This window comes from Megalops cyprinoides, chromosome 10 (assembly GCF_013368585.1).
Source record: "Megalops cyprinoides isolate fMegCyp1 chromosome 10, fMegCyp1.pri, whole genome shotgun sequence".
NCBI lineage: Eukaryota > Metazoa > Chordata > Actinopteri > Elopiformes > Megalopidae > Megalops > Megalops cyprinoides.
The window spans coordinates 8,699,157-8,721,562 of NC_050592.1; the positions used below are offsets into that span (position 1 = coordinate 8,699,157).

The following is a 22,406-nucleotide window of genomic DNA, read 5'->3' on the forward strand; positions in this document are numbered from 1 at the left end:
TCATTTAACCCCATAGTTGCTCTCGTAATTTCACAGGCAACATGTCACTGCAGGGAAAGATGAACACTCAAAAATGCCAGTGTTAAAAGGCCTGTGGTGCATTTTGCTCGCGATCGATCTTCACACATTTAGCGCGCCCTGTACGTTTGTCCTCTAACAGCACCCTCCTACCCCTTTCGCTCTCTCTGCAGAGCTTGGTCGCAACAGAGTTAAACGTCGGCAGGAAAAACGACGCATTTCTTTAGAGAGAGGGCACCCATAGCATCACATCACCCTTTATCTGTATTTTTTTCCCGCTGTGTCTATCGAAATGACAAGAAGACCAACACCACTGGCAAGGTAATCAAGGAGCGACTGTTATGTGGGCACGCGGGCACATCAGTAACTGTACACGGAGTACAGTTACTGATGCGGGGGACAGCACAGTCTGAACGTGTGCTGTCCATATCCGAAATGGATCGCGCATAACGTGTAATAAAGGCATGTTAACGGCAGGAAATGTGCGCCCGCTGCAGTCCTCCCGTATCTATTTTAAGGGCCTATTGAATGAGTTGCCCACGTTGGGATCTATGTGTGAAGGAGATAGAAGGATGGACAGGCAGACAGAGCGAGAACGCGAGAGGGGAACGCATTTTTTGACCGAGAACACACACACACGCGCGCGCGCGCGCGCACACACACACACATACACACACGCACGCACGCAGGCAAAACACAGAGAGTTCATGTCTGAGCGCGTGCCTGTGTGTGCTTAGTTTTTTTTTTTTTTTTTTAATCATAACGACTCCGTCATAATTATAACGATTCTGTCACTGGTAAACTAAAAATATTGTCTGCGTTACACGTAATTTATTCTTCACCAATTTCGCCATATCCCCCCCCCCCCCCCCCATTTCTTCTCTCGATCCTCCCGTCCTCTCTCCCACCCCCTCTCTCTTTTTCTCTCCATCTCTTTTCCATCTCCTTCGCCGAAGTCCGACGCTCTCCAAAAAGACAACAGAATTATAAAGTGTGGAGGTGAGGAATATATTCTCTGCTGGTGGCGTTGGTCATCTCTAGCTATCATAACTGAGCGCGTGAAGGTACTGTTACACTGTTAATGTCAAGGTGCTTCATGTTTCATTATAACAAATTGTAAAAACCCATATCGATGTATCCAAAATAGCTAATTATAATGTATTCAGGCTGTCGATGCATGAGAACGCATGGAGTTGGAGAAATACTGGCTAGAGCAGTTAGTATATTGCAAAAAATTAGCTTCTGAGTATACGCGATAGGATTCATGCATTCATATACAAATACACATGTACACACGTTCTATGTAACTTAACAAATGCTACACATACATAAAATATATTGACTATTTGATACACTCATCAGATGTTTTTTTTTTTCTGTGTTAAAAGTGATGTGTGTTCAAATCCGACTACACGTACTACGCGCCGATCGTGTAGTTTAACACGAGGCGTCCATTTTTAGCCGTATAATGTTGTGTATGTGAGCTAGTTGCTCAATGCTGCGTGCTGTACGGTATGTGTACAGTTGTGTACCTCTTGTGCTGGTGAATTCCACGGTTTGAACATAAATATCACAGTTCTATCTTTAGTGACTAATTGTAAATGTTGATTTGTCATTAACATACGGTGTAATATGCTGACACGTTCTCTCAAGCATCCTCTCATGTCACTAAGACAATTTTATTTCAAGTATAAAACAGAAAGCTTTAATGAACTTACCTAACTATACTGTGTTGTATAAAGTCAGGTCTTATAAGTATAATAATAATATATAGTATAATTCTATATATAACTATAATAGTTGACCCACAGCATCTTCATGCTTCGTTTTACCAAAACAAAATATTAAGAGGCTGTGAGGTTATATGTAATGCAGCAATGTTTTTTCAATATCATAAGTCTTGAACATGTTGTGTGTAAGCTAGGACAGTTTTTTTTTTTTTTTTGGCTGTACTATCTTCTTTTATTAGTTGTGGACTGTGCTGTTAACCACAGCACAATGTTGTAACATCTGGTGGTTTCACTTCTGATCTGTCAGTCTTAATGTGACTTCACTGTGGTATTTTACACTGCCGCCCACAGCAATATGACACTGTGCCCAGCACTCTCTGTATGAAATGTGCTTCACAGAAGCTGCTGTGTTGTACATTTTATATTAGATATAAAAAGTAGCATGTTAAGAGTGTGTATGTTGCTATGTGTAAGCAGTCTGTAGTCTGGCATTACGAAGTACCATGAGGTACCAGATACCTCGATAAAGAAGCAGTACTGAGAAAAATTGCCGTACTGTCCTATAGCAACACTATCCTCAACAGTCTAATGATGTAAAACTATTTATGTAGTATAATGTTTTCTTATGCATTGTATTGTCCAAAAGTCTGCATTGTTTTGTTTGGGGAGCACACTGCATTTTCATATACAGTGTAAAGCCTGTCACACACTGCATATGACGGCTTACCTCAATCCATTATTGGAATGTCAAATCAAATCAAACCACATCAAACTGTTTTCAACTGAAATTTTAATGAAACAACAACATGTGAAAGTTGGGGACTGCAGTGTGGAAAGTGGCTGCCTGTCATATTGAAGTTATGCGTATTACCATAGTGTGCATTGTAAGTTGAGAGGACTGTGGAGTTGCCTTTGCTGAAGAGTTTAGGAGGATGTGCAGCAGGTCTCAAACTTGGGGTTCAATCTCACAACCCTCTAGTCATGTATTGGCTTACCTAACAATACAACACCACTACTACACAGTACTGGGCTACACAAGTCTATCCTAAGGTTCTGAACAAACTTCAAAGCAAAATAAAGGAACAAATGTTGATGTGTTTGATTTTCATTGTGGTTTTCAAAGTATTTCTTGTCTATAAATTTTTACTTTAGCTTTAATTTTAAAAGAAAAAAAATCTTCATGTCATGGGGACCCTAATTCTGACACCCAATCTAAGCAGTCTAGAAGATACCAGTGCAGGTTGGGTATATGTTTTGTTTTGCTTAAGGTTATTTTCTAATGCCTGTTTGCAGATCAAACAGGCATTAGAAAATAATACTTCCCACTGAAGAAACAATAAATTAAATAGGGGTCCATGAAATATGTTTAACTAACAAATAGTTACAAGATACATAACATCTCATTAAAGTAATCCTTCATTCTCTCAAATAGCATTGTGTCCTTTGGTATTAACTGGGCTTCAGAATATAAACACCATGTAACCTATTTTGATTAGGGTGCCATATTGCATTATAAAATATTAACTAGACAGACTTGTGCTACATTACTCTTGACTTGTGTTGGTTTTTTACAAGCGGAAAGCCATATAAATAATTGAAATGCAGAATAGCCCTACCAGCCACTAAATGTGACACATGAAAGTGAAAAAAAAAAAAAAAAAAAGACTACATTTCCCATCAGGCTGTGTTACAGTGACGCAGGAGTCCTGTAGTCATCTTCAAGGGCATATCAGTGCATGTATTTTTAACACGAACAGGTAATGTTTCTGTCCTTGGTCATGTATTACCCAGTTCTTCAAACCCAGTTAATTCTCTGTAATCGTAGCAAAATTCACCCTCCCCGTCTTTTTCTCACTCTCATTTCATCACTCACTCTGTATTCTGATCTAGACTTTGGAATTCAATGTTGCCATGGTAACAAAATAGAACTCTCTCTCTCTCATCCCCCCCCCCCCCCGGTTGTTCTTTTCCTTGCTCTCTATATTCCTTTATATCTGCATCCTCTTTCTATGGATGTTACATCGTGACAGATCTCAGTTAGCTGTGCCTGCTCTGTACGAAGACAAAAACTGACCGCGTACTTTTATATGAAATTACACATGACTGCCCACGCAGCCAACAGGCAGTCATCAGTTTTAACGTTTTTTTTTTTTTTTTTTTCTCTCTCTTCCAGGCGTGATTGCAGGAAAGTAGCTATGACTCCTGCTATGAAAACTCCGGCTACGTGAAGGAAACAGACACACAGAGCCCTCAGGAAACCCGAAGGTGTCCAGATTAAGCCTGAGAGAGAACGAGAGAGAGAGAGAGAGAGAGAGAAGGAGTGGAAAGAGGGGAGGTGAAACAGTCGATGGATGCTGCCTGGGTAGAAGGGACAGCACATTCTTCACCAACAAGGAAACAACAACAGTCAAAATGGAGGGGAAGGACAGGAATTCACCCCCAGGTAATTTAGTGGAAGAGGCATGCAATTTCTAACGGTTGTGACTGTTGCGAGCATTAGAATAACCTAACCAGGACTGTATGCATCAAAGAAGTGAATATTATTGTTGTACAGCAATAAAATGTACAGTGTAGTGTAGTGCATCCTGTGTGTGTTGTGTGGCAGTGCAGGTTACAATAGCTGCATTCAGTGTGGTGCTGCCAAATCTAGTTGTTCGGATGTGGCCTGTTATTCCTCTGTATTTAGCTTTGTTGCCGTGACTTTTTTGGTTGAACTTTGGTACTCTAACTTTGTCTGAGCTTCTCCTAAGTGGAAAAACGTAATGCAGTGGGCCTGCCATCTGTCATGGATTCTTCATAGATTGATTATGTTAAAACATGCAGTGTCGATATGGTAAATATTGAGTGCAGTGATATCATCATGTGCATAATGGACTTCACGGCCTGGATCATTTACCACATCTTTCTCAGTCTTCCGTGCTGTATGTAATGGCAGTCAATCAATGTTCGTTCCTGGCACATTATGCTGTTAACATGTAATTCTGTGTACTCTGTCATGTTTCCTGTGGTCTGTCCTTATCACACAGTACTGTGCCACCTACTGTGTACTTGCTGTTACTGCAGCATACATTTAAGGCATTTTCCAACTTTGTGTAAATGCAGTGATACCCAAACACGCTTCTCATAACCCTGTCATATCTTAGAATCCTCCTGGAATTACAGGGGTCAGATTGTGTAATTCTTAGAGATCTTAGATTTTATTTGATACGCAGTTCATTCGGTCAGTTATGTATATGTAAATTTGTCTTCGAACAACGTGCTGTTCGGAGGTGTTGACCCGCTCACACATTTGTTTTTCAGCTAATACTATCAGAGATGCGGCATATTTGCCCTTCCTGGTGTCAGTGCGATCATATGTCTCCAGCCAGGCAGTCAAAATTCGATAGAGTTTGTGCATTTTCTCAGAACAGTCAATGCGTTTGGCATTTATGCAGAGCGATCTCAATGGCTGTCAGCCACGATTCACCCTTATAATGTTCTCCTTCCTCTCACCTCTCTCTCTCTCTCTCTCTCTCTCTCTCTCTCTCTCTCTCTCTCTCTCTGTCTCTTTCTCCTCCCTATACCTCAACTATGACCTGTCCCCAACGCCTCCCCCGCATCGGCCAGCTATAGTGTGGTGTGAAAAGGGCATTCAAATCCTGCTCACCACTGTGGGGGCCTTTGCGGCATTCGGCCTGATGACGGTGGCCATCGGCACGGACTACTGGCTGTACGCCCGCGCCTTCATCTGCAACAGCACTGCCAACTCCACCCAGGACGACCCGCACAACAAGGACCGCAAGGACCCCGGCGCCCTCACGCACTCCGGCCTCTGGAGGATCTGCTGCTTGGAAGGTCAGAGGCCATTTTGGCTCCACTACAGAGGCTTGGTGGGGAGTTTGAGCCAGAATGGCTACCCGTGGTTTGACAGTCGCAGTGAGATGACATTGACATACATGCAAAGGAAAAAAAAAAAAAGATTTGTGAGAGGTTGGGAGGGAGGGAGGTTGGATGGCTTTTCGATGTAGTGTTATGCGCACAGGTGTCTTCGCAGAGCTGTGCTATTCCCCTGGTGAAATTAGATTGTCTTCATCTCAAAGCTCGCTTTCAACACAGTGCTCAGTAAAAGAGAACTTTCTGCTTTGAAGCAGCACTGCGGTGTTCTCTGCCTATTGAACGCAGCCATCCTCTCTTGGCTCACTTTTAGAGGTCAAGTGTTCCCGAGCCCCATGGGGGTGCCAGGATGATGGCTGTCTGGGTACAGTGGTTTACAGTGCTTGTGTGTAGGCTCTTATTGCTGCTATTGGCTTATATTGTGGATTATTTGTTAACATCTGGGACTGATGAGTCAGCTTCTCAGTGCTGTGAAGTGACAAGGGTAGAGAGGAAGCATTTTTATCTGATTGTGGATGGTGGGCTAATATGTAAATTGGATATTCAGAACAAATCATCTCTCCAGGGCTATTCCGTATCCACCACTTTAATGTACAGTGAATATGTGAAGGTATTCATTCAGAGAGAATTACTTTGTGTTTATTAGTGAGCTGTGCTGTGTGAAACTCCTGCCATTTTGGCTCTGACAAACCCATGAATCAAGGCGACAGCTGCTTTGAATCTGAACCAAAATGGCGCACCTGGAAAGTGGGCTTCCAGGGTTTGGACTGGCTTGACACAACCAATCTTTTTCTTCTAGACAATGGCATGGACAGCTCTGAACAGGCAGGACCCCCACATCTGTGTGTCTCTCCCTCATTCGTCTGTCTCCCATGACTTCATTTCCCAAATCAACCCATCAACACCAGCCATGTTGTCTTCATAGTCCATCTGTCTGTCTGCAGTAGAACCACAAGACTAGAGTGGGTAGTTATCCATCTGCCTGCATGTCTGTGTGTCTGTTCTGTGTGTGGAAGGGCCCACGGGGTTTGGGTGCAAATGTCACTGTGCTAACAAAAGAAAAAAAACCGACAGTAATATATTTCTAATCCTGTTTGGGGGTCACTAGCATTTTTAAAGCAATTAAATGAAAGAGAAGTTCAGGAGCTTGGAGTTATAAATACACACTCCTTTATACCCTTATGTCCTCCACGTCCTTTTTGTTTTGCCTCTGTGCGCTTTGTCCTTTCTCGTCCATATGGAGAACATTCCAGCGTGATTGGAGGCCATGTAAACAGACCTCCGTAGTGTATCTAGAGATGGCAGTATCAGCCTGATAACATGTTGATATTGGACCAGATTCTATCAGTCAGTGTGCACAGAACATGCTGTGTGGACCATGTCCTAAACCATCTCTCTCTGTCTCTCTATCTCTCTCTTTCTCTCTCTCTCTCTGTCTTTCTCTCTCTCGCACTCTCCCTCTCTTTCACACCTCATGCCCCTCTCTCTCTCTCTCTCTCTTTCCCTCTCTCTCTCTCTCTCTCACTCTCTCCCTCTCTCTTGCAGTGAATGTGCTGAGAAGTATAACATGTAGTACCTGCCAAAGTGAAGTGTGTGCTGTTTGTGATCATTCTCTTTTCGCCATCTTTCCTTCTCTTCCTCTGTGTTTCAGGGTTGAAAAGAGGAGTATGCTCACAGATCAATCACTTCCCAGAAGATGCAGACTATGATCATGATGGGGCGGAGTACGTTCTACGTAAGAGAGAGGGGTTAACACAGGGACATTGGCATGGGGGGGGGCACTGGCGATTGGTCAGGCTCACTTAAGGGCAGTGGAGGTGTTATCAGATAACAACATTCAAGTAAACTGGACTTCATCCCTCTTTCTTTCTCGCTCCCTCTTGCTCTCTCTCGCTCTCTCTCTCTCTCTCTCTCTCTCTGTCTGTTTCATTGCAGGCGTGGTCCGAGCCTCTAGCATTTTCCCCATTCTTAGTGCCATACTCCTCCTAATGGGAGGGGTGTGCATTGCGGTCAGCCGGTTTTACAAGAGCAAGAGGAACATCGTGCTGGGCGCTGGCATTCTCTTTGTGGCTGCAGGTAACCCACCTCACACCTGGCCATGGGTCTCTTCGCATCACATTTTGCGCAATAATATACCTATTACCTTTTTCATCCCACAATACCTGCTCTCTCCCTCCACACACCTTGCCCCTCCTACAATGCCCCCCCCATACCTCCCTCACTCCACCCCACACTGAATGCTCCACCTTCTGCTCTTTCTTCCCTTTATGTGTACCTTTCGCTCCTTGCATGATACTCCCCCCCTCCCCCCCCCCCCCCCCCCCCCCCCCCCCCCCCCACACACACACACACACACACACACACACACTTACCTCACTCCACCCCACCCTGTTTGCTCCACCCTCTGTGCTTTCTCCCCTTTCGTTCCTTTTACCTCTCACCCCTTGCGTGATACCCTCACCTCCCCCACGGCTCCCTCCCGCCCCCTTTAGGGCTCAGCAACATCATCGGGGTGATCGTCTACATCTCGGCGGCGCTGGGCGACATCTCCCCGAAGAAGGACGAGGACAAGAAGTGGCACTACTCCTACGGCTGGTCCTTCTACTTCGGCGGCCTGTCCTTCATCCTGGCCGAGATGGTGGGCGTGCTGGCCGTCAACATCTACATCGAGAAGAACAAGGAGCTGCGTTGTCGCTCGCGCACCGACCTCTTCAAGAGCACCACCCACGCCATGCTGCGGCTGCCCAGCTACCGCTTCCGCCAGCGCTCCCGCTCCAGCTCCCGCTCCACCGAGCCCTCCCGCTCCCGGGACCCCTCCCCTGTGGGCGGCGGGGCCAAGAACTTCGGCCTGACCCCCTCGGCCCTGCTCACCCAGAGCACGGCGGGGCCCATCTCGGTCTCCACGCTGCCCAACCCCCACTCGCACTCCCACTCCTCCGCGCTGGGGGGCGACATCTCCATGTACACCCTGTCGCGGGACCCCAAGCTGGCGGGTTTGGGGACCCTGGGCGGGGGGCCGCCCATGTACGGGACGGTGGACCGGGCCACGCTGTACCAACTGCATAACTGCTTCCCGAAGGAGGGGGGCGGAGGGGGGCTGATGACCGGTACTCTGCCCTCATCCAAGTCCAACAACCCCTCGCTGGCCCAGAATTCCTCTAATACCAACACCCTCCTTCCCAATTCCTCGTCCTCTTCCGCACCTCCCCCCCAGCCCCCTGCTCTTTCGACCTCCACAGTCGAGAGGGAGAGGGGTATGGGCACCCTCGATAGGCTAGGAAAAGGGGACAGCTCCAATACCAACACGCTGAATAGGAAGACGACACCAGTGTAGAGGAGGAGAGGATAGAGGGAGGGAGAGAGGATTAATAAAATTAGATGGTGAGATGGAAGGGAAAGGAAAGGCATCGGAATTAGGGGATGCAGAAAGAGAAAAAGGAGGAGAAAAGTCTCCTCTCCTTTCTCTCTGTTGCCCTCTCACAAAATGATCAACAGAAGCAGGTGTGATAATAACAACAACAATGCTATATATTTATAATATAATATAAAATCTATTATATAAATATATTGGCTGTATTGGTACTGTTATATTTGGGATATCGATTACTTAACCATTGGAAATTATGATTGCAAGGCACCATGTAACACACATTTATTTGTTTTAAGTGCTTTATTATTAAAAGTAATACACTCTCCGCACATTGAATATTATTGTTGTTGTTATTATTATAGTAGTTATATTGCTGATTTCCTGTGTTTACTTTGAATAGTTTGTTCAATTATGTTAATTTTTATTATTTAAAAATTTCCAAGGATGTAAACTGTGATATCTTGCACAGTGACACGAAATCTAAAGATGTCATTCATGTTTGTATGTCTGATAGAGTGAGAGTGCTGATTATTATTATTATTATTATTATTATGATTATGTTTCTATTTAGTTAAAATCAAAGATATATTGATTTTTTGAAACTTAGAATTTTGTTGACTGAAACAGGCTTTGTTGTAATTATGATTTTGTAAGACTCTATATTAGTATTTTTATTGTTATGATTAGTAGTAGCAGTATTCTCAATATTGTTATAGTTTGAAGTTGTTTGTTTTGAGTTTTTTATGATGAATATGAATCTAGTCAGGATAGAAATGCTTATTTCTACAGAGGTGCTGTTTAAGAAGTCTTAACACTATCATAGAGGGTGGGGTAATCCCAAAGAACAGACATCACCAGAAGAGAACTGAAAACATTCATGGTCTAAACTACATATGAAGATACTGTCTGGAACAAACATTTACAGAAATATTTATGTTATGTTATAATTATGTATAACTATATAAATTATGAACACATAGATATTTTACAGGTCAAAAGTATGTTTTTTTTTTCTTTGCAGGGGGAGGGGATGGAGGTGATATAAATTTAGCTGATCATCTTTTTTAAACAAGCAACAATGTAAGGTTCGCCTGAGACGCGGGCTGCCCTATTTTGGTGAAACTGGCTTGAAGAGGCATCTTTCCTGCACCCCACACAATCCTGTTCACCTCCTAAACATGTGAGAGACAGAGACACACTTTAGAGACACATCTTACCTGCCCTAACAGGCAGATCCTACCCCAGTACCTTTGACCTTTGCCTTATCTTTGTAATAATATGTACACACATAAACGTTGTCTTCTTTGCCGGTCTGACAATTACCGTCGCTGGCTGTCGAGAGCACAACACTATTGTATGTTGATTTGTATTTGAGATTTAAGTCAAATCATACCTAGCACACAGACAGCGTATATGGGTGTAGATATTTAGTATATAGTTATGCATAGCTATATCTAAATGAATACGGTCTATCTAACTGTGTGAAAAACTGAGGCTGTATTGCATGAAATTTGTACTAAAAATGGATAAAAACAGACTATTGCTTATTTTTTTCTTCTGTTGGTATTAGAAACATATCGAGTAAGAAATAATGGATAAAGAATTGTAAAGTAAGGGAACTTGGGAGATAGGGAGATTATTATTAGAGAATTGGAAAAATGAGTACTTTTTCTATCTCCTGAAATGTTTCCCACAGGGTATGTAGTATAAGGCAGTTTTTCATTGATTTATTTGAGAAATCTGTCAAAAATTATGTTTGGAGATTATTTTGATAGATGAATGTAGTATAGCAATTTTCTTACATGTAAGGATGTTTATCTGTGAGTTTTCAACACTCCACTGCTTAATAGAAAGGATAATGGTATTGTTGCCTTTTCCCACACTCAAAAAGCAGGGAAAGGTGAGAGTCAAAAGAGAAGAGACAATCAAACACTGCCCTCTGCTGGCAAAACAAATGAACCTTAAAAATAAAGTTGAGTATTTCAATTATATTTATAGTAGTAACACTTGAGAATATCAGTTTTAATATATACCTTATCTCACACATTCAGACACCCTCACAGACTCATAAACATCTATAGACCAGTATAGACTCACAAGCACACACATCATGCATGCATACATTGACACACATACAAATACACACTCATGCCCCATGCTGGCATTTCATTGCCTGTATATATCATATACACAGACTATCAGCAAAATGTATTTGTTATTGGACTAACAATCAAATGAACGTCCGCACAGGTTAAGCTAAAGACCAGAAAAACCTTTTTCTATGTTTTAATACGGGTTTTAATGGAGGCATGTTGTTTTGAAAGAGTTTCCTTTCAATCTTTCTGTATCATGAAGTGCCATGTTAGTAGGGCCATTTCCTCAAATTGCCTTCGACCTGAAACCCATGCCCGCACACACTTATATAGAGTCAGTGTGTCTGTGTAAAACTATTAAACTTCTATATATACAGTCTGGGCAGAGTGTCATGTATCTGGTATGGTTCGTGTTTCAGTGGACTGAGAACCAGAGGTGGTGAAGGAGGGTAGAGGTTAGCACAGTACAAACACAAAGACAGACAGTGGGTAGAAGAGGTGGGTTGGGGGGAGAAAAAGAGATGAAGAGAGATTTGGGCAATACAAAGGGGTGCTGTTAACAGGGTTGGGTGGGGTTGCTGGAGGTAGAGGGGCAACGGTGTGCCAGGAGGGAAAGTGGGTTGTGCTTGGGGGGGGGGGGGGGGGGGGGGGGAGTGGGGGGAGTTAGGAGGGGGAATACTTTAAATTCATGGATTAGGTTTCCTATCCATTTCAGCACTATGTGCTCATATGAGCAATGTGCTAATTTTAGAGGAAGAGGGATAGAGGTGGCCGGGGGGGGGGGGTGTTGCGATGAGAGGAGGGGGGCAGGGAGGGAGGGAATTGAATGCGAAGAGATTAAGAAGGTAATTGAAAAGGAGGGAGAAGATATGTGCAGAAGGAGTGGATATGCATTTAGAATGATGTAGGGGAAATAAGTCAAATAAGTGAGACAGAGACTGAGAAGGTTTAAATGATTTTTTTTACCATTTTCAAAAAAAAAAATCACCAACAGCTCAGTTCCGTATGTCAAACGTGATATTTCAACTGAAATCACAGTGAAACCCAATGAGACATGAATACACAATTAGATAGAAACAGAACACTTGCTATACATTTTCAATATTCATTGCTAGAGAGAACACGACGACACAAATAAAAAGCACTGAGATACCATTGCAAATCAAAATGGAGTGGATTTGGGGACACATTGTAAAATTTCCCCTTAGTCACACTCCCGCAGTCACACTTTTAAGTTAAATATAAACATATATATATGTATATACAGATTTGTGCTTGTAAAGTGAGTCTTTTCAATACTCTGTCAGATATAAAACTGTATTTTAATACATTTTATATACACAAAATGTGCCTGACATTGCATTGAACTTGGACAAAATGTGTATTTGATTATGATAAACATTTTGTACAAGGCTTATGTTCTTTTTATATTAAGGCTTTGGTACACTTCGTCTTTAAATACTATAAGGATTTCTGTCAATCTACAGTATATTATTGTCCGTGTGTGTCCTGGTAAGTGCTGCAAAGCATTGTGCAATAAAAAAAACCTTTCCCTTTCTCCTGGAGAGCTCTAATTCCTGGCAACCTCTGTGGTCTAACTGATTTATTATTAATGCTGTGAACATATGGGCCTGTCAACTAACTGTGAAAAATGTTGGATCAACCAAAAAAACAGAAGATGCTAGCTTTTAAGAACCAAGGTCAGCCACCTGTGGCGTATAGTTCAAAATGAAATCTTTTGATTTTCTTGCAGTGAGGTGTAAGCCCTCCATTTCATTGGCAGGGCACAGACACTCACTCTATGCGAGAATACAAAGCAATTAGCAAGGCAGTTTCCTCATCAAAAAGCAGAACAGCAATGTATAAGACCACGTCCCTCAGCACACCTATCTCAATGTAGTTTGGCTTCCAGGCAAATAGTTGGCATTATGACAAAGAAAACAAAAAACGGTTACTGAGTAAGCAGTTAGATATATTATTTTATGTAAATATACTTGCATTTTGATGAACTGACCCCCATATCAGGTTATCGGCAGTGGTGTGATACCGTAAATACCTTACTCTTTCGTCTTAATTTTTCTGTTTACTGATCCCCCTTTTTCCACCCAACAGCTTTGCGGTTGCCAATTGCACATTAGGCTCGTCTCACTGTTGGAACCTCCACACTCACACAGGGGAGCCCCACAGTGCCCCAGGAAGCAGACGGTGAGAGGAGGACAGGCACATCTCCCCAGCGTCATCTGAGCAGCTCATAGGTGCCCGGACGAGTCTCAGGTTGCCGAGAGCAGAATGATGAGGGAACCCTGGCCAACATACACACCCTGAGCCCCCGGTGGAACAAGGCCAATTTGTTCCACCACTGCGGGCTCCCAGTCAGCTGTCAGAAATAAACATCGTATTCTTGGAAGCGTATCTAGTTATACGAGTCTGGGTTCAGAAACAGAAATGAAATACAGTGTCATAAATTTAATGTATCTGCTTATGTTTGCCCAGTTCCATTTTATACCATCAAACTGTGTTGGGCCACGTCTGTTTCCTTATCCCTGCGTTACATTGTAAGTATATACAGTGTATCCCTATCTGTCTGTCTGTCTGTCTGTCTGTCAGTATGTCCATCTATCTCTTAATTGACGAAATCGCACAATATAAAACTATCTATGTAGACTTAGTGACTCCGGGCAGCTAGGTGGCGCTGCGATTGTGATGCAAGCATCTTTCCCAAGGGCTGTAGGGAAGGGCGAGTAAGAGGAAGAAGACGCCACCCACAATCAGGATGGCCCCCGCCGTGCCCACGCAGGCCACCGACCAGGAGAGCTCGTGGTGCAGCGGGACAGAATGGTCGCTGGCCAGCAGGGAGAGAACCGACTGGTGGAAGATGATGAGAGACACCAAGACCAGGAAGCCTGAGGGAGAGAGGTGCGGAGATGGGGGTCGGATTGGGGAGGGGGTGTCAGTGAAGTGCCAGATATATCGACCGCACGAACGGAACTGCCGCGGAGACGGCAGTCTTTTCACACTGACACTGAGAGAAACACTCTGAAACAGCACACACACACACACACACACACTGTCTTGGACTTTTCGCTGAGAAAGAGAGACATATAGATGAAGGCAAAGCTTGCATACATACAGTGCACATTGACCATTAAACAAACAGAAAAACAGAGGGAAAATAGCAAACACTGTAATTTGCATTCTGTAAAAAAAAAAAACAGACTCTGCTCTGTTTAACTAAACGGCTCACATATGAATAAATTAGCTGAATGGAGGGAAGTAGGGGTGGACAGCCTCACCTGAGAGGATGAAGCAGAAGGATGCAGGCTTTAGGAAGAACTGCACCCCTTTGCTGAGGGACATGATGATGCATATGGAACCTGTGGCCATCATGAAAAGGCTAAGCAGGGCCACGATGGCTGCAGCGATATTCAGACCTGGATAGATGAGTGATGACATGAATATTTGTTAGGTTAGATTACATTATTGGCATTTAGCAGATGCTGTTATCCAGAGAGACTTGCATCGGTTATAGTTTTTTTTTTTTTTACAATATTAGCCATTTATACAGCTGGATATTTACTGAGGCAATTGTGGGTGAAATACATTGCCCGAGGGGTACAGCAGCAGTGCCCCAGAAGGGTATTGAACCAGCAACCTTTAGGTTACGAGTCCTGCTCCTTAACCACGATGCTCCACTGCCCTTACAGAATACCCTCCACAGGGGCCGCAGAAGGCCTACCCAAGACATTAACGCTGGGTCTGAGAAGGACTGGGGAGGCAGGTGTAGACAATCACTGAAAGGGGGAGAAGGAAGGACGATGGAGGCTTACTTTTCGTTGTGGTTTTCTTAAAAATAACTGCATTTTCCCCAGATGTAAAGAATTTAAAGTACGTGCAGTTTGATTCTAAAGAAATGGAGAGAGAGAAAGAAAGAGAGAGAGAGAGAGAGTATTAGCGGACAATGCATTGGATAATAACATAATTTCCCATCATCCTCTCTGGCAGCATCCCTATTTAAATAAGAATACGCTTGGGCTTATAGGACGGCTATAGTCAGATGGATTCTGTATACATATGGCACTTGAGAAACACAGAGAGAGAGGTGGTTACTGCCGCATTAGCCAGACACTCTCACTTTCTGTCCCTCTCTGTTGCCTCTTCCCCCCTCCCTCTATATATAGACTGAAAACTGTGAAGTAGTCAGATTCCTGTCAGCTTTAGCAGCACATAGTGATGACTGGTGAACTTGCAAGCTGCATGGACACAGACTCAGCGGGACAGAAACACAGACGTTACACACATTCGACATACAGAAATCTGCACAGGTCCTCAAATGGACATATGTCTTGTCCTGTCCATGCAAGTGTGCACAAGACAACACACAGCATGGGCTTAGGCTTCACAATTACATGCACAGATACGAATGGACATACGGTATTAATAATAGTGAAATGGTGAATGGGAAATGGACAGACTGGCAGGGGAGGCTTGAAAGAAAATGTACACAAAGTCTCATAATTTAAGCCTTATACAGTTGATGCACAACTGACATTATATAGACACATACAATACCAGTCAAACGTTTGGACACACCTAATTAAGATAATGGGAAACATGCATTCGAAGATATTTTTATCTAAAGACTTATTTCCAAAAAATATTTTTTGGCTACTTTGAAGAATCTAAAATATAAGATCTGTTTTGATTTGTTCAACATTTTTTTGGTCACAGCATACTTTCATTTGTGTCATTTCATACTTTTGATGCCCTTACTATTATTCTAAAATGTGGAAAACAGTGAAAAATAAAGAATAAAAGTTCTGTCCAAACTTAGACTGGTACTGTACAACTGATAAGTTAACATTATGTAAATACAGATTCATTAATTAAGACAGACAGAGACAGTGACAAAAAGGACACCCTGGCAGAGCAATCATTCCTAGATATGTAGTTAGGCAATTGTGTTATATTATATTATATTATATTATATTATATTATATTTGCATACAAAGTAGATTCTCATATGCAATAGATATTTTGATCATTTAGTGGCAACACAGGAAGCTGCATGGACAGCTGGGGCATAAATATTGATTTGTACAGCAGAATTAAAATGGCATCTGACTGCAATGTTGCAATTGATCATTTCCTTGGCTTTTGTGGTGTATCCATAAAGCTGTTATTTTCAAACACTTACTGACTTTCTTGCTGATATTTTTTTTCCCAGAGAAAAGCCCAAGATGGCCTTAAAAGCTCAGACTTAAATATGTTATGTAATGAAAAGATGTAACGTGTGCTAATGTTCACAGTGACAGGTATCCCAGAGTCCCAAAATAAACCAATGCAGCAATGACACATTTAGCTGCATGCAGCCAAATGCTGATGAAGATGATATGATTTCATTTGTTTCTGTGTAATGTTAACTTGGAAAATTTCTGACAATTTAGCACATTATGTTGTCAAAATTTGGACATTTTGAACATGTTCAACAAATCAGACTTGAATGACCATAATGCAGATAAGGCATGTTTTATATATGAATAAATGTGGGCAGCTTTTAAATAAACTGCTATGCTATGTTATCAGTGTTTAACTGTTATATTTGTCACTCATTTTTCCCTTCATTTTTAGAGGCTGCTGAAATAATTTTGCCAATATTCAAAGAGTAGGTCATCTGATTTGGACATCTGACATTTCAAACAGTTTCATTATAGCTAATTTTAGGTATACATTTAATGGAATAAATGTTTTAGAGTAAAATCCTTTTTCATTTGAATATCCATTTTCAAATGACTATGGCCATAAATTTGGCATGAAGTCAAACGTGGGTTGTTTTTTTCCTCCTCCTGTTATTTATGTGCATGTGATATACATCTGTTTTGGTAATGCCAATTACATGTGCAAATGTAAACATGATCAGTGTAAAAATGTCATATCAGCTATATCCACATGAGCCCAATGTATGTATACAATGCATACAATATATGTATACAACTTTTACATACATCAAAAGGCTGTTCATGTTAGTGACTAATTGCATATACATACATGCTTTATATTCCTCCAGCACATAAGAGTTTACTATCTTAAAACAATACACACAGCCTTGCAGTGTGTGCTCCCAGAAAGACATCCTTATCCCTGTAGCCTATATAGTAACATTGTAGTAATCACTTAACAACTGTAGAGATAAGGTTGTTTGGCACACCTGCAAGATGTCTTCCCTACAGAGGAATCTATCCTGTGCTGACAGTAGTTTCCTCTAGAACAATCTGGGTAAACTACTATCTTTTGTTTAATTGTGCAACAACACTGTGCCACCCAGGACTGAAACCCACTCCTTCAGCAGTCTAGAAATCAAAGCAGTATTCACCCTCCTGCCTGAGACTCTGTATCCCACAATGATGTATTTAACATTACTGTATACCACAGAGCTCTAATTTACCCCACCCAATTATCCCACAGGAATATTGTTATGTGAGAGAACTCACATCCAGGAAGCTTGGCGAGTTCACAGCTCTCCTGTGTACAGTTATCGTTCAGTGGGTCCCAGCTGTACTTTGAAAGTCAGTCTGTACTGTCACTACAATAACTGCACAGTAACACTGCAGGCATGCAATATTGCTACCATAGTAATCTCCTACAGCCATTATTACTATGGTAATACTGTTCTATACTGTCACCAGACTAATCTTAATGTAATACTGTAGTCATCCAATATTGCTACCAAAGTAATCTCATAATAATGTTACAGCCACCCAATCACCAGACTAATCTCAGTGTAACTGTGGTGTCCCATAAGGAGCTCTGTAGTGAGAGTGCAGTCACCTCCGGGCAGTTCGGCGGGCCCGCAGCTCTCCCTCTCGGGATCGATGTCCGACACCCATAGCGTCCTCACGCAGCCCTTCCACAGGCCGTAGTGAGCGGCCAGGCACGTCTGGTTGTTAAAGAAGCTCTTTGGCGGGGCCAGCTCCACCCAGAACTCAGTGCCCACACCCAGGACGGTCAGCGTCACACCCACGATGGCGACGAAAAACGCCAGCTTGATTTTCCCCTCTTGGCTGTCGCTCATCCTGGATGCCGTGTGCCCCCTTCGCTTGCCCATGCCCCCGCGCGTCCCCTTTGCCCCCGTCAGCCCCCCGGCCCCTCCCCCGGCCCCACCCACGCCTGCCACACCTATCCTCCCTTCCTCTTCCTGCATGAAGAAATTGGACCACATGGCGACTTCCGCGAGGTTCGCCAAAGCTGAAACGGGGGACGGAGAGGAACAGAGCGGTCCGGAGGGTACGGAAGAAAGGGCACAGCTACAGAGCTAAGACCTCAAGGGAAGAGAGGAGTCAGAATGAGTCTAGAAGCAGAGACAGGATTATTGGAGGGTGATGGGAGAAGGGAGAGGGTAACAGTTTAAGTGTGAAGGAGAGGAGGATGCAGTGAGATAGAGAGGGCAAGTAAAGAGGAGTTTCAAGTCAAAAACGGGGTTCAGTTAGTCTGAGGGATGAATACAATTGTAGGATCTGGATGAAAATGGGAATAAACTGTCTGGAACTGGTGGCGTTGACGAAGTTGGAGAAAGAGAACAGCGAAGGTGGAAAAAATGTAGAAAACTATGTGACAAAGACCAACGGAACATAAAAGTGAATGTGAAAGCAAGGAATGGATTTCGAGAAAAACAACAGATACGGGAGGGTAGGATCAGAGGGCAGACCTGCAGGAGAAGACACAGGCTGAGATCATTCAAGAGGAAGAGAGAAAGGGTGGAAAAGTGAGATACGATTCAGAAGAGACAGGAAGGGAGGCAGGGGGGATAGAGATGGAGGGAGAAATGGTGGAGGGGGAGGGAAAGGGGAGAGAGGGGAGGAGGCAGAAAGAGGTGGGACGAGTAGCGTGAAATGGGCGGCAGGGTTGAGGGAGAGAGGCCAGGTAGACCACAAAAAAACAGGGTGCAATTTTTTTTTGAGAAAACCCTGAAAGAGAATGAAAGAAACAGAAACATCGTAAAACAAAGATTTAAAAAGAGGAACTATCCACACAATAAACAGCTTTTTATTTTACAACAAACTAAGTCTGCCCCACTCTACAGGGTTGTTTGGGTGTGTCATAAAGGCCCTGTTACGAGATAAACGGATCAGTATGAATTTACCACCAAGACAATAATAACAGGACACACGTTGCATGTCACTGTTTCCCTCTGACTGTGTGTTTGACTTTCAGTGTTAATGTCCCCCAATTGTAAACTGAGAGGTGACAGGTTGGGTTCAACCTTGCAGCACACACAAGAGAGGTGTTAATACGTGACTGACAGAGGACTATGGTAATTAATATGGAGCCTTTGGGGCACAGAGGGCCCAGGGAGCAAACACACTAATACCGCATAAACAGCCAGAGCACTCCAAAAGATTACAGCGTGATCGCTTCATGTCTTCAAGTATTTAGAAATAATGAGGCTTCACAGCCGGAGCCAACTCTTTGCCCTTCTCAAAATGGCAGAAAGGGAAGTCCCTTTGACAGAACTGGCAGCCATTGTGGAAGAGATCAATTATCTCCCTCATACTGTAACATCCTAGCAGGGAGTGCCGCACCACATCCAAACAGGCGCACAGAAAATATGGACGGGGTTATTTTAAACACTCATATAATGGGCCAGTTGTGTATGCATCTGAGCTTGCTTAAATCATTACTGACAATAACAACCAGGGGTTTAAAATGTCCGCAGCTATATACTTCCAATACGCAACGTTGCGTTTCACAGTAATAAATAATTCCATCAGCTAATGAAAGTAATTTTTACAATAATTATTGTTAATATAATTGTTTCTGCAAAAAATCATTCAGCAAAGTAATAAACAACACACAAAGCACTTTAAATAATTAATCTTGAATTTTAAACAACAACAGATTAACTATGTTTAACATTTTATTCACTCTGGCAACAGCATGAATAATATTATTAACATTTATAAGTGTTTGCAGAACTACAGCAACAAGTAATGCTAGCAATAACTGCTAGCAGTAACACTTACAGATGTGATTACAAATATAAAACAACTTAAGCAAAAGGTAGCACATTGTCACAGCTACACAATTTACCCTACAACAACCTCAACAGCAAGTACTTCAGTCTCAGATAGGACCGCTGTACCGATAGCAACAATCATAAGAATTATTGCTGACCTGTTTGGTGTGTGTTGTTCAGTTCGGAGTGAAAGACACACTTGAAACTCAATGGAGAGATAGGGAGGGGGAGCGTAGCAGAAGAGAGAGAGAGAGGGGGGAGAGGGAGAGGGGGTGAGAGAGAGAGAGAGAGAGAGAGAGAGGGAGAGAGAGGGGGACAGAGAAAGAGGAGAGGGCTGGGAGGGGGAGCAGGGAGACCGAGGATCATGTGTGGGTGTGTTTGAGTATGGACACATGCGTTTTTGTCTGTGTTTGTAAGTACTGCGTGCACACTTGTGTGTGCACGTGTAGGTGGACTGGTGTCAAAGTGTTATCTGCCCCTGTGTTTCTGCCTAGGTGTAAAAGCATATGTGTGTATATGTGTCAGTCTGGCCATGTGTGTGCATGTGTGTGTGCGCGTGCGTCTCTGTTCTATTTTTGAAAACCACCTGTTAATGACATTAAGAGAGAGGGAGTGAGAGGGGGAGAGAGAGGGAGACGGAGAGAGAGAGAGAGAGAGAGAGAGGAAGAGGAAGGGACACCGCACTGTTTATATTGCGAAAGACTCCAGGGCAACTGTTGATACTGCATCACTCAGAGAATGAAAGACTGCGATTTCAAAAGTAGAGAGACGAGTCATGGGGGTCTTCCACAGACAGGAAAGGAAAGGAGCACAGAGAGCAGTTTGCTTTGGGGTGGGGGGGGGTGGTATGGGGGGGGGGGACTGAAGTGATACTAGAGCTAGGTGATTTGCTCATTCTAATTTTTTTTTTTTTTCACTGCACAAACCTTTTAGCATGAAAGGAGAGGACTGGCTGAAGGAATTCCAAATGAAAAGGGGAGGGTTCAGCAGCGGTGGAGTGACACATTGGGGAACGTGACAGTGGGGTGAAGCAGAAGGCACCTTCCCTTTAAGAGAGGACCGTTCCTTTAAAAAGATTCCCAAAAGGCCTGGTGCATTGTCTCCCTGCATTCTGTATCACAGTGTCCGGTCAATCAGTGTTTCCAAGATACACCTCTCCCATCTCTTTTCCTTGAATATTCAGCTTTGTTTTCTTATCCCTTTCTTCTCTGCCTCTTTCTTCTCCTCACTCTTGTCTCCTCTCTGTTGTCCTTGTCTATCCCTTTCATATTTGTCTTGTCGGTGGCAGTGTAGCATAGTGGTTAAGGAGCAGGACTTGTAACCGAAAGGTTGCCGGTTCGATCCCCGCTAGGACACTGCTGCTGTACCCTTGGGCAAGGTACTTAACCCACAATTGCCTCAGTAAAATATCCAGCTGTATAAATGGATAACATTGTAAAGAACTGCAACCTATGTAAGTTGCTTTGGATAAAAGCGTCTGCTAAATGAATAAATGTAAATGTCTCAATCTATAGGTATTCACCCTAACTGATGTCCTTTTCAAAAGAGGGACATAAGTTTTAATGAAAAGGCCCTCTGCACGTGTGTAGGGCTGCAATCCACAGGGAGAAACAATGCAGTGATAATTACAGGTAGAAGTGTTTCAAAGTGACCAGCAGATAGCGCTGCAGCCTAAACAACATCAACTGAAAATCCTTCATGGCAGACCGGTTGCATCACAGTATGCACAGCGAAGTGATGTCAAATCCCGAGCAAGGGCCTATAAACAGCTTAATCAAATCTAAAGAAACAAGAGCTCAGTTTGGGAAGCATTACCGGAGAGAGGGCAAAAAAATATGGATGCATCCTGAGAGCCACTTAAGAGCCACCAATTCCAGGCCTTTTGAAAGAATTAAACATCTTCAGGGCTCTGAGCTCCGAACGAATGTGAAGATTTCTGGAAAATGCTGCATTTCTGAGACACCCCCGGGGAGGTGTTTAGCTGGATTTGCCAGGCGAGCACATCCAGTCCTTGGCTGGGTTTCACCGCCATCGTTTGGAGTCCTCGGTCGGTGGGTGATCGCGCCACGTGATGTGGCATGATATCACCCGGCAATCAAGTAACCACGGAGAGGGAGCCGTAAAAACAGCCGCCGTGGGTGCACCGTAATGTCATCAATACAAGATGCCTTGATAGCTTTCATGATGCTGCTTGTACAGGCTTCGTTGTTTGGAGATTTATTTCCTTTCAGTTTTTATCATTACATTCTCATCAATTTGTGCACAGATAGACGAGATTCAATTTTATTACAAATTTATTAAAAAATGTATTA

General features: G+C 43.2%; 2 protein-coding genes across 5 annotated transcripts; one reads left to right on the top strand and one right to left on the bottom strand.

The window, feature by feature from the left end:
- Positions 1 to 252: 252 nt before the first annotated feature.
- Positions 253 to 9,302, top strand: cacng8b (calcium channel, voltage-dependent, gamma subunit 8b). Of its 4 annotated transcripts, none has more exons than XM_036538215.1 (6): positions 253 to 339; positions 3,922 to 4,191; positions 5,355 to 5,582; positions 7,273 to 7,356; positions 7,557 to 7,697; positions 8,114 to 9,302. In XM_036538215.1, the coding sequence occupies exons 2-6, from the start codon at positions 4,161 to 4,163 to the stop codon at positions 8,953 to 8,955; spliced, it is 1,326 nt and encodes a 441-aa protein (XP_036394108.1). In that variant the 5' UTR covers positions 253 to 339; positions 3,922 to 4,160; the 3' UTR covers positions 8,956 to 9,302. The 4 variants fall into 4 exon arrangements, with proteins under 4 accessions (XP_036394108.1, XP_036394106.1, XP_036394109.1 ...); XM_036538213.1 differs by lacking the exon at positions 253 to 339 and adding an exon at positions 909 to 1,017; XM_036538216.1 differs by lacking the exon at positions 253 to 339 and adding an exon at positions 909 to 1,017 and having other exon boundaries at positions 5,361 to 5,582.
- Positions 9,303 to 11,982: 2,680 nt separating this feature from the next.
- cacng6b (calcium channel, voltage-dependent, gamma subunit 6b) lies at positions 11,983 to 18,300 on the bottom strand. The gene is made up of 4 exons (XM_036538273.1): positions 17,910 to 18,300; positions 14,912 to 14,986; positions 14,378 to 14,515; positions 11,983 to 13,987 (listed from the first exon to the last, which is right to left on the bottom strand). The coding sequence occupies exons 1-4, from the start codon at positions 18,298 to 18,300 to the stop codon at positions 13,767 to 13,769; spliced, it is 825 nt and encodes a 274-aa protein (XP_036394166.1). The 3' UTR covers positions 11,983 to 13,766.
- Between the last annotated feature and the right edge of the window lie 4,106 nt (positions 18,301 to 22,406).

Excerpts from the sequence above, each read along its gene's own strand:
- cacng8b (XM_036538215.1), top strand. The coding sequence starts at position 4,161 with ATGGAGGGGAAGGACAGGAATTCACCCCCAG. Across the intron at positions 5,583-7,272 it reads GAGGATCTGCTGCTTGGAAG|GGTTGAAAAGAGGAGTATGC; the intron begins GTCAGAGGCCAT and ends TCTGTGTTTCAG. Across the intron at positions 7,698-8,113 it reads CATTCTCTTTGTGGCTGCAG|GGCTCAGCAACATCATCGGG; the intron begins GTAACCCACCTC and ends CGCCCCCTTTAG.
- cacng6b (XM_036538273.1), bottom strand. The coding sequence starts at position 18,300 with ATGTGGTCCAATTTCTTCATGCAGGAAGAGGAAGGGAGGATAGGTGTG. Across the intron at positions 14,987-17,909 it reads GCCCGCCGAACTGCCCGGAG|AATCAAACTGCACGTACTTT; the intron begins GTGACTGCACTC and ends CCATTTCTTTAG. Across the intron at positions 13,988-14,377 it reads CTTCTGCTTCATCCTCTCAG|GCTTCCTGGTCTTGGTGTCT; the intron begins GTGAGGCTGTCC and ends TCTCTCCCTCAG.